Source organism: Ictalurus punctatus, chromosome 12 (genome assembly GCF_001660625.3).
Source record: "Ictalurus punctatus breed USDA103 chromosome 12, Coco_2.0, whole genome shotgun sequence".
NCBI lineage: Eukaryota > Metazoa > Chordata > Actinopteri > Siluriformes > Ictaluridae > Ictalurus > Ictalurus punctatus.
This window is the reverse complement of record NC_030427.2, coordinates 13,822,047-13,834,172: the sequence shown is the minus strand read 5'-3', so window position 1 is coordinate 13,834,172 and position 12,126 is coordinate 13,822,047. Positions and strand designations below refer to the sequence as shown.

General features: G+C 42.8%; 1 protein-coding gene across 2 annotated transcripts in view; it reads left to right on the top strand.

Moving 5' to 3' along the window:
- dnah9l (dynein, axonemal, heavy polypeptide 9 like) overlaps positions 1-12,126 on the top strand; it is a 61,133-nt gene that overhangs the window by 29,598 nt on the left and 19,409 nt on the right. Inside the window, exons 47-62 of one of the 2 annotated variants that reach the window (XM_053684065.1) lie at positions 861-1,034; positions 1,273-1,477; positions 1,674-1,839; positions 2,513-2,615; positions 2,769-3,008; positions 3,906-4,067; positions 4,423-4,616; positions 5,718-5,880; positions 5,958-6,081; positions 6,192-6,334; positions 6,476-6,637; positions 7,891-8,124; positions 8,377-8,523; positions 10,262-10,375; positions 10,493-10,636; positions 10,739-10,921. In XM_053684065.1, the coding sequence (XP_053540040.1) occupies positions 861-1,034; positions 1,273-1,477; positions 1,674-1,839; positions 2,513-2,615; positions 2,769-3,008; positions 3,906-4,067; positions 4,423-4,616; positions 5,718-5,880; positions 5,958-6,081; positions 6,192-6,334; positions 6,476-6,637; positions 7,891-8,124; positions 8,377-8,523; positions 10,262-10,375; positions 10,493-10,636; positions 10,739-10,921 (2,658 nt within the window). Of the gene's footprint in view, positions 1-860; positions 1,035-1,272; positions 1,478-1,673; positions 1,840-2,512; positions 2,616-2,768; positions 3,009-3,905; positions 4,068-4,422; positions 4,617-5,717; positions 5,881-5,957; positions 6,082-6,191; positions 6,335-6,475; positions 6,638-7,890; positions 8,125-8,376; positions 8,524-10,261; positions 10,376-10,492; positions 10,637-10,738; positions 10,922-12,126 lie in introns of those variants that run through there. The other variant, XM_053684064.1, reaches the window with a different exon arrangement.

Here is a 12,126-nt window from a genome sequence, read left to right as displayed (position 1 = left end):
TGTCTCATGAACGCGAGCTTACCATTTGATGCCTGTTTGCAGGTAGAACGAGCCTGATTGACACGTATTGAACCATTTCTTTTGGAATGGACCTGTATTTGTTTGTATAATGCAACTAGTTCTTACTGATGAGGAAAGAAATATTTTTTTGTGTCCAAATGTCCAAAAACGTTATCGTAAAAATACTTTTAAATAGGCTTATGCATAAATGCTTTTTAATTGAGAGACAAGTGTTTCTCATGAACAATAAATCAGGGTGAAGCTGTCAAATGTCTTTTAAAATTGCATGACGATTTGAATTCACGCATCTGTCCATTTTATCCCTCCGAAATATAGAGCATTTTATCATAAAGGGATAATTGTATTGATAATAAATGAATTTTATATAGCCTGTAATTTCATACTGGAAAGATTATACTATTTATTAAGGTGAGGCAGTATCATACTCTTGTGACGCACTTCGTTGTTTTAGAAAAATTTTGTTCACCTAAACATCTGCCATCTTCAACCTATTTCACACAGGAATTGCTGATAGTTGGGCAAACTATATATGCTCACTACATCAGGTGTAACAGTTTCTTTTTGACCGCATACCGTATATAGAGCACTATTTGCCCAATAGAATACTGTTTTAGTGTGAGTCTGATGATCTTTTCATCATTCAATAATGTCATGTAGCCTAATAATGTGGTTTTTACCACTTTCATTTGTCTGCTTCTTTGAGATAAGGTTTAAAAAATTGGTACATTTTAATTGAAAAATGTCTCTACATTTCACACACACACACAAACGCACGCCCCCTCCCACCCCCGTCTCTCTCTCTTTTTTTTTCCCCTTTTTTCTCCATCTCTGTCTCTTAGCTTAGAGATTATCGTGGAGAGTTCAGCCGTTGGTGGAATAAGGAGATGCGGGCGGTGAAGTTCCCTTCTCAGGGAACTGTATTTGATTACTACGTCGACCCCAACACGAAGAAATTCACTCCCTGGAGCGATCGCACACCTCCGTATGAGCTGGAGCCTGATGTCCCACTGCAGGTATTACCCACATATACACACACAGTAAGTCATAACTACATGGCAAAGCTCTCAATACTGCCAGTCTGGTGTGTGGTCTTTGCTGGGTATGAAGCACTTCGTTTCAGCGTGACATGATAAACAGTAAGTGGCTGTCAGGATCAGTGGCTTTGCTCAATGAATCTGAACAGTAAAATACATGTGGATACATTTCACTCTGTAGTCTTGAGCTAACGTGAGCGTGTTTGCGTGCGCTCAGATGGTGCTGGTTCACTCGGCGGAGACGACCTGCCTGGCGTACTTTGTGGAGCTCCTCTTGGAGAAAGGCAAGCCGGTGATGCTGGTGGGGAACGCAGGTGTGGGCAAGACCGTCCTCGTATGGGACACCATCTCCAAACACAGGGATGAGTACATGGTGGCCAAAGTACCCTTTAATTATTACACCACGTCAGCCATGCTGCAACGTAAGCAGAGACACAAGCACCTGCTAGTCTTCTACCATACACACTGGACAAATTTAAATTAAAATATTAATGCATTAAATTAAAGCATTAAAGCTTTTTGCATGCACACACACACACACGTGTGCACATAAAAAAAAAAAAAAACAGCAATTGTGTATGTAACACCCAGCTTGGTGTATTCTGTGTCATGGGGCAGGTGTTTTGGAAAAGCCTCTGGAGAAGAGGGCAGGAAGGAACTTTGCTCCTCCCGGCACTAAGAAGCTGATCTACTTTATTGATGATCTAAACATGCCGGAGGTGGACGCCTACGGAACAGTTCAGCCACACACACTCATCAGACAACACCTGGATTACTCTCATTGGTGTGTATGTCTGTGTGTGTGTGTCTGTGTGTGTGTGTGTGTCTGTGCGCATGCAAAAAGCTTTAATGCTTTCATTTAATGCATTGATGTTTTAATTTAAATTATGGGCGCGCGGTGGTTTAGTGGTTAGCACGTGCGCCTCACACCTCCAGGTTCAACTTCTGGGGTTCGATTCCCGCCATGGCCCTGTGTGTGTGGAGTTTGCATGTTCTCCCCGTGCTGCGGGGGTTTCCTCCGGGTACTCCGGTTTCCTCCCCCAGTCCAGAGACATGCATGGTAGGCTGATTGGCATGTCCAAAGGGACCGTAGTGTATGAATGGGTGTGTGAATGTGTATGTGATTGTGCCCTGCAATGGATTGGCACCCTGTCCAGGGTGTACCCCGCCTTGTGCCCCATGCTCCCTGGGATAGGCTCCAGGTTCCCCGTGACCCTGAAAAGGATAAGCGGTATAGAAGATGGGTGGATGGATGGATTATTTACATATGAATATATAAACAGTACTATAAATAATCTTTTTTGTCTAGATGGTTACATTCAGGGTTAAAGATATGTTTTAGTTTTTTTTACATGATACATAACAAGAATGAGTGCAATCCCTAAAGGTATTCATCAGTAATGGAGGTTTGATCTGTCGTAAATAATAATCAAGATTACTTTGCTGTGTGTTTTCAGGTATGATCGCCAGAGACTGTTGCTGAAGGAGATTCATAATTGTCAGTACATCACCTGTATGAACCCAACAGGTGGAAGCTTCTCCGTCAACCCTCGGCTACAGGTAACACCCATAGGAGCTACATTTGCTGAACAGCACACCCCGAGTGTTTTCTTTCTTATTTTAAAAAAGAAAGTGTTCTGTTTAAAGAGCGCTGTAACAATTGTTTCTCTCTTTCTCTACATTTCTTCCCACCCCCTCCCACCCTCCATATAGAGGCATTTCTCGGTTTTTGCAGTACATTTCCCAGGTGCCGAGGCTCTGAGTACTATCTACAGCAGCATTCTGTCTGGTCACTTCCAGCAGGGGGGCTTCAGCTACGGAGTGAGCCGCTCGGTGGGCGCGCTCGTCCAGGCCTCCATCTGCCTTCACCAGAAAATGACTCAGAACTTCCTGCCTACTGCCATCCGCTTTCACTACATCTTCAACCTAAGGGACATCTCCAACATCTTCCAGGTGTGTGTGTGTGTGTGTTTGTGTAAGAGAACTTGCTTATATGTGCATCCTGTATTTAGACTTACTGTTGTTGTTTTTTGTATTAAAATGTATTAAATCGTATCCATATTTAAATGTATATTTTTAGGACACCCAAAATCTCTTTATGTACTTCAGAGGTGTGTGTGCACAGTGGGTATCAATAAAAGACAGAAGGAATGGAACAGGGACTAGAGTGACTATAAAATAATCTCCATAGGACATTTTATTTCCATTGGGTCATGCAATGGAGACTGACACGGAAGCAAGTGCAGGTATGGCAGTTTAATCAAACAACAAGAAGTCCAAAGGATAAGGCAGAAGACAATAATTATGAACATGCAGAGGTCAGGCGATCAGGCGAACAGCACAAACAGGGCAAGGCAAAGAGACGGAATCGTAAACTCCGTCTCTTTGCCCTTCGCAAAGACTAAGCGTTTGAACAGTCTCTTATATGTGTGGTGTGATTGTGAGTGTATAGTAGATGTAGGAGTGCGTGATTAGAATGAAGGTGTGTTCTGGGAATTGCGGTCCATGACGGCCATGTTTGTAGGCCGCAGTGCAGGATGGGAAGTGTAGTCACTGGTTCGATGTGATATGACACATTGGAGAATCCGTGCTAAATAAATACCTTTCAAAATTATGTTTTCTTAAAAAAAGAACATTTAGCATAGTTCTATTTTCCTTGAAGTTAAAATTAAATAATAAAAATGGGTATAGAAATGCATAGTGAGCATAGTGAGAAGGGAAAATCAGGGCAATATTTTTCTCCTTTTTCCTGCTAGCGGCTGCATTCTGGACAAACTGTAATTGAGAGACTTTATATATACAGACAAGGAGAGATTTGGAGTAATGTATTGTGTGTGTGTGTGTGTGTAGGGGATTCTTTTTGCCCAGCCTGAGACAGTGCGATACCCCATCGAGCTGGTGCACCTCTGGCTGCATGAGTGTTCTCGTGTGTACTCTGATAAACTGATGGAGGAGAAGGATGTTGAGCTTTTCAGTAAGATCCTGTTGGACACTGGCAAAAGATATTTTGAGGTGAGAGGGACACTTCAATATTACATATCGCAATATGATGTCACAAATCAGGGTTATTAAAGCTAAATGCACCGTTTGAGTGTAGGTTGTTAATGGCAAAATGTATTAGGTGAATGTTAATGTAATGTTCTTTTGAAACATAAGTAAGTAAAAATAAATCACTAGAATGTTGAGAAATTTGAACTTGAGTTTGTTTCTTACTCGATGTTGATTCAGTTTCGTATTTGACCTGCGTGTCTGGCTTTGGTTCATGTATGTTATGTCTTATTGCCACTGACAATCATTTCTTTTTTTCACACTCTTGTTCAGATTATCATCGGACTTAATGCAAGTCTCTCTCTCTCTCTTTCTGCAGGGAATAGATGAGTCAATCTTTATCCACCAGCCTCTGATCTATTCGCACTTTGCCCACGGTGTTGGGGAGCCTCGTTACTCGCAGGTCAGTGACTGGGAGAAGCTGCAGAAAACATTGACTGATGCACTGGAGCACTACAACGAGCTGCATGCCAACATGAACCTGGTGCTGTTTGAGGAGGCCATGCAGCACATGTAAGTGTTCATGTATCTATCCATCAGTCCCTCTGTATATCCATCCTTCCATCCATTTATCTGCCCATTCATCCATGTATATTTGTTTATCTATTCATGTCAATGTATATCCATCAATCCATGGTAATATGCCCATTCATTCATTCATTCATCCAACCATCCATCTATTTCTGTGTATAGTTGTCTATGGATTCATGCCAATCTATCACCTGTACACCCATCCATTCATAGATCCATGTATCCATCCATCCCTCTGTATATGTATCAATCCGTAAAGCTATGTGCCCATTCGTTCATTCATCCATTCATGTATTCATCCATCCATTCATTTATTCATTCAGTAAAGCAATTATTGATTATCTATCTATTCATCCATCCATTCATCTGCATACCTCTATTTATCTGTTTGTGTATTTATACAATCATCCATTCATTTGTCCATTCGGGCCCTCACGGCCAGACTGTGTAACAGCTTCATCCCCCAAGCAATCAGACTCCTCGATACTCGGAGACTTGACTGACACACACACACACATACATACACTCTCTCTGAACTGAACACCATCCCACTCCCGTTGCAATATTTGCACATTCCTGCATTGACTCTGTTGCATTTTTTCTGCTACTGTACTTATAAAAAAATAGTATTTAATTTCGTGACACTATTATACACTTTACCTGGCTGCTACTGCAATATCTGCTATGTCCATATGGTATAAGCTTTATCTGCTGAAGACTAAGTCATACAATGTTATGTTTACATTTATACTATTTTTAAATGATATTGTTACTCTAACTGCACTATCTCTTATATCGAACACGTCCACACTAGATCTGTGTACTGTTCAGCGCTACACTGAATCTCACTGTGCCTACTGTCCTGTTTTAGTAGTTACTGTACTGTCCTGTGTTGTTTGCACATGTTTGTGCACTTCATGTTAAAATGTGTAGGTTTTATTTAGTTCTGTGTCTCATGTAGTTAGTTTGGGGTTTTATGTTGCACCATGGTCCTGGAGGAATGTTGTTTCGTTTCACTGTGTACTGTACCAACTGTATATAGTTGAAATGACAATAAAGCCACTTGAACTTGTGTGTGTTTAGATGTAGGATCAGCCGTATTCTGGAGTCTCCAGTGGGAAATGCGCTGCTTATTGGAGTAGGTGGCAGTGGGAAACAGAGTTTATGTCACCTGGCTGCCTTCCTCAGCATGCTTGAGGTCTTTCAGATCACCTTGCGCAAAGGCTATGGCATTGGGGACCTGAGGGTAACACACACACTCACACACACATTATACTCTTCAGTCTCACTTCACTCTCTCACTGTCTCTCTCTCTTTCTGCAGAGTGATATAGCTGCTCTCTACATTAAGGTGGGGGTCAAGAACATTGGCACAGTTTTCCTGCACACGGATGCTCAGATTCCCGACGAACGTTTCTTAGTGCTGATCAATGACATGCTCGCATCTGGTATCTTGAACCATATGAACTACATCTAATACTGAAATGGCTTAATCAATAGACACAGACATACACACAATATAAATATAGTTAATGTAGGTATACATTTGTATGTGAAGGGGACATCCCGGACCTGTTCACCGAGGAGGAGGTAGATATGATTGTGGCGTCAATCCGTCTGGAACTCCGAGGCCTCGGCATGCTGGACACCCGAGAGAACTGCTGGAACTTTTTCATCGACCGTATACGCAGACAGCTGAAGGTCGAGAGAAAAATAGCTTAAGAATGCTTTCCGTTCTCAAACGGATTTATTTTGCTTTTTTATGAAGAAACAACAAATGTGTACACGATTAAAGTATTTAAGGTCATTTTTAAACCGCTGACGCTTGGTTGGTGATTCCAGGTGGTCCTGTGTTTCTCACCGGTGGGTTTCACTCTGCGCACACGAGCGCGAAAGTTTCCAGCTCTGGTGAACTGCACAGCCATTGACTGGTTCCATCCTTGGCCCCAGCATGCATTGCAATCTGTCAGCAGAACCTTCATTAGTAACATCCAAGGCCTTGAGGTGAGTAAGAGAGATTGAGAGAGAGGAAAGAGGAAAATTCTTCGGCACATATAGGTGCATCTCAAAAAATTTGAATATCGTGGAAAAGTTCATTTTTTTCCATAATTTAATTCAAAAAGTGGAACGTTTATATTTTCTAGATTCATTACACATAAAGTGAAATATTTCAAGCCTTTTTTTGTTTTAATCTTGATTATTATGGCTTACAGCTCATGGAAATCAAAAATCCAGTATCTCAAAATATTAGAATAAAGAATTTATAATACAGAAATGTCGACGTGAGAAGAGCTCTAATCAGCTAATTAACTCAAAACACCTGCAAAGGTTTCCTGAGTCTTTATTCTCTCAGTCTGGTTCAGTACACAACCACAATCATGGGGAAGAGGAAAGTAAATGTTGCATTTCATTTGGAAATCAAGGTCCCAGAGTCTGGAGGAAGAGTGGAGAGGAACAGAATCCAAGCTGCTTGCAGTCCTGTGTGAAGTTTCCACAGTCAGCGATGATTTGGGTGCCACGTCATCTGCTGGTGTTGGTCCACTGTGTTTTCTCAAGTCGAGAGTCAATGCAGCGTCTACCAGGAGATATTAGAGCACTCTATGCTTCCTTCTGCTGACGAGCTTTATGGAGATGCTGATTTCCTTTTCCAGCAGGACTTGGCACCTGCTCACAGTGACAAAACTACCAGTAACTGGTTTGCTGAGCATGGTGTTACTGTGCTTGATTGGCCAGACGACTCGCCTGATCTGAACCCCATAGAGAATCTATGAGAGACACCAGACCCAACAATACAGACGAGCTGAAGGCCGCTATCAAAGCAACCTGCGCTTCCAGAACAAACACCTCAGCAGTGCCACAGTCTGATTGCCTCCATGCCACGCCGCATTGATGCAGTAATTCATACAAAAAAGCTCTGACCAAGCATTGAGTACATAAATGAACATACTTTTCAGAAGGTCGACATTTCTGTATGATAAATTCTTTATTCTAATATTTTAAGATACTGGATTTTTGATGTCCATGAGCTGTAAACCATAATCATCAAGATTAAAACAAAACAAAAAAGGCTTGAAATATTTCACTTTATGTGTAATGAATCTAGAATATATGACAGTTTTTTTTAAAAAAACGTTTAAAAATTAAATTACGGAACAAATCAAACATTTCCACGATATTCGAATTTTCTGAGATGCACCTGTATATTATGTGCAGTGTACTGATCATACTCATGACTTTACACCTCTTGAAATGTTTAGCCTGCAGTGAAGGTGTCTATCAGCGAGTTCATCTCATATGCACACACGATCGTTAACGAAGTTAGCATGAAGTACCAGCAGAACGAGAAACACTTCAACTACACCACACCGAAGAGCTTCCTAGAGTTCATGAAGTTATACAGCAACCTGCTGGCAACGAAAAGGAGTGAACTGACTCAGAAGATGGAGCGTCTGGAGAACGGCCTGCAGAAACTTCTAAGCACGGCCTCCCAGGTGACGTTGACATTCTCATGCATTTATGTATTATTGTTGTTTTGGAATCCATGCCTCCATTTGAACTTAAGTTGTAGAACATCCGCACCCAATCACTCATATTTGCAAAGGCACGAGTTATCGGTGTATTAAGTAAGATAGAGCTTTATTAATGTGCATAGTTCCACTGTGCATTATATAATTGAAGCATTGCTGTGTATGATGATCAATTGTTTGTTTGTTCTTCTCTATTTCTCTTTTTCTTTCTCTCAGGTGGAGGATCTGAAGGCTAAGCTAGCGCTGCAGGAAGTGGAGCTGCATCACAGGAACAGCGACACAGAGGCCCTTATTGCTATAATAGGCCAGCAGACGGACAAGCTGAACCAGGAGAAGAGTGTCGCTGATGCAGAGGAGCAGAGGGTGAGGCACACATACTGTAAACAGTACAAGTAAAGTATGCATATCAGGTAGTGTGCATTTTTGTGTGAACATCTACAGTATCTCACAAAAGTGACTACACCCCTCACATGTTTGTAAATATTTGATTATATCTTTTTATGTGACAACACTGAAGAAATGACACTTTGCTACAATGTAAAGTAGTGAGTGTACAGCTTGTGTAACAGTGTAAATTTGCCGTCCCCTCAAAATAACTCAACACACAGACATTAATGTCTAAACCGCTGGCAACAAAAGTGAGTACACCCCTAAGTGAAAATGTCCAAATTGGGCCCAAAGTGTCAATATTTTGTGTGGCCACCATTATTTTCCAGCACTGCCTTAACCCTCTTGGGCATGGAGTTCAGCAGAGCTTCACAGGTTGCCACTGGAGTCCTCTTCCACTCCTCCATGACCACATCACGGAGCTGGTGGATGTTAGAGAACTTGTGCTCCTCCACCTTCCGTTTGAGGATGCCCCACAGACGCTCAATAGGGTTTAGGTCTGGAGACATGCTTGGCCAGTCCATCGCCTTCACCCTCAGCTTCTTTAGCAAGGCGGTGGTTGTCTTGGAGGTGTGTTTGGGGTCGTTGTCATGCTGGAATACCACCCTGCGGCCCAGTCTCCGAAGGGAGGGGATCATGCTCTGCTTCAGTATGTCACAGTACATGTTGGCATTCATGCTTTCCTCAATGAACTGTATCTCCCCAGTGCAGGCAGCACTCATGCAGCCCCAGACCATGACACTCCCACCACCATGCTTGACTGTAGGCAAGACACACTTGTCTTTGTATTCCTCACCTGGTTGCCGCCACACACGCTTGACACCATCTGAACCAAATAAGTTTATCTTGGTCTCATCAGACCACAGGACATGGTTCAAGTAATCCATGTCCTTAGTCTGCTTGTCTTCAGCAAACTGTTTGCGGGCTTTCTTGTGCATCATCTTTAGAAGAGGCTTCCTTCTGGGACGACAGCCATGCAGACCAATTTGATGCAGTGTGCGGCGTATGGTCTGAGCACTGACAGGCTGAAACCCCAACCCTTCAATCTCTGCAGCAATGCTGGCAGCACTCATCCATCTATTTCCCAAAGACAACCTCTGGATATGATGCTGAACACGTGCACTCAACTTCTTTGGTCGACCATGGCGAGGCCTGTTCTGAGTGGAACCTGTCCTGTTAAACCGCTGTATGGTCTTGGCCACCGTGCTGCAGCTCAGTGTCAGGGTCTTGGCAATCTTCTTATAGCCTAGGCCATCTTTATGTAGAGCAACAATTCTTTTTTTCAGATCCTCAGAGAGTTCTTTGCCATGAGGTGCCATGTTGAACTTCCAGTGACCAGTATGAGGGAGTGTGAGAGCAATGACACCAAGTTTAACACACCTGAGACCTTGTAACACTAACAAGTCACATGACACCGGGGAGGGAAAATGGCTAATTGGGCCCAATTTGGACATTTTCACTTAGGGGTGTACTCACTTTTGTTGCCAGCGGTTTAGACATTAATGGCTGTGTGTTGAGTTATTTTGAGGAGACAGCAAATTTACACTGTTACACAAGCTGTACACTCACTACTTTACATTGTAGCAAAGTGTCATTTCTTCAGTGTTGTCACATGAAAAGATATAATCAAATATTTGATCACTCACTTTTGTGAGATACTGTGTATATATATATATATGTGTGTGTGTGTGTGTGTGTGTGTGTGCGCACGCAGGTAGCAGCGATTCAGGCTGAGGTGACGAAGCAGCAGAAGGAGACTGAACAGGACCTGGCTAAAGCCGAACCAGCCTTACAGGCAGCCAACGCTGCTCTCAACACACTCAACAGGGTGAGTGTGTGTCCGTAAGATACCGAGGAAGAGAGAGAGGAGAAAAAAGGTGCACAAGAATAGTCAGAACCCTTGTATTGTCTTTACATCTGTATTGTACACTGTGTGTGTTTGCAGCTTAATCTAACAGAGTTACGGACATTCCCAAATCCACCTGCGATCGTGACCAACGTGTTGGCGGCTGTGCTGGTGCTGCTCGCTCCGAGCGCACGTGTTCCTAAAGATCGCAGTTGGAAAGCCAGTAAAGTCATCATGAGCAAAGTGAGCAATTCCGTCTACGTACACTCCTCGCATAAAAGAGCATTCCAAGCTACAGCAGCTCGCCAGTGCAGTGTGTGTAATGCATATTATGTGTCCTCACAGGTAGATGATTTCCTGCAGGCACTGGTTAACTTTGATAAAGAGCACGTTCCCGACGCTACGGTCCGAGTGCTGAGGGACGAGTATCTGAGCGACCCAGACTTCAACCCGGAGTTTGTGCGTCTTAAGTCCTCGGCTGCAGCCGGACTGTGTGCCTGGGTTATCAACATCGTACGATTTCATGAGGTATTCCACGAGGCCACGTAAAGTTCCACCATCAACATGTTTTTCAGTAAATATATTTCCAATGAGGTTATTCACATGAAATTTTCACCAGACATCAGTATTACCTCAAGAAATCTGGAAATTTGAAGAATTCAGAACATTAAAGTCCATAAATAAAGTGGAATGACACAGCTGCAGTATCTTACAGGAAAAAAGTATTGGATACGCTAAGAAAAAGCAGTTCTCCAAGGCAAGGTAAGGCAAGGAACCAGCTGAAAATAAGTAATTATATGTCCTGTCCGTGCAAATTACTATCAGCTGGGTCAGTAAATTGATAGTCTATAGAAAGGCTTTGCATTACCAAGGTGTCACACAAGAAACATCTGATGATGGGTAAAAGCAAAGAGCTCTCCCAAAACCTTCGCAACTTTATTGTTGCAAAATATATTGATGGAATCGGATACAGACGTATTTCAAAACTTCTGAATCCTCCAATAAGCACCATTGGGGTCATTATCCGCAAGTGGAAGCAACATCACTCCGTCATCAACTGGCCATGTACAGAAGCTCCTCGCAAGATGTCTGACCAGGGAGTCAGAAGAATAGTCAGAAGAGTAGCCCAAGAGCCAAGGACCACTCGGAAAGAGCTCCAGAAACACTTGGAGACAGCAGGTGCCATCGTCACAGAGAAAACAATAGGCAATGCACTCCACTGCTCACGCTCACCCCGCAAGACTCCATTACTACAGAAAAGGCATGTCAAAGCTCGTTTAAAGTTTGCTACAACTCATTTGGACAAGCCTATGAAATACTGGGAGAGTGTAGTCTGGTCAGACGAGAGCAAAATTAAACTTTTTGGCTGTCGTACTACACGCCATGTTTGGAGAAGAAATGGCACTGCACATCACCCTATTAACACTACACCAACAGTGAAGTGTGGAGGTGAAAGCATCATGGTGTGGGGCTGTTTTTCATCACATGGTACTGGCAGACTTCATATAATTGAAGGAACGATGAATGGAGCCCTTTACCAGGAGATTTTTTAGAAGAATCTGCTGCCATTCACCAGGATGATGAAGAAGAGACGTGGGTGGAGCTTCTAGCAGGACACCGATCCAAAGCATACAGCAAAGGAAACTCTCAATTAGTTTCAGAGAGAAAAAATCAAGGTGTTAGAATGGCCCAGTCAATCACCTGACTTGAATCCAAATAAACAAGATTTAAAG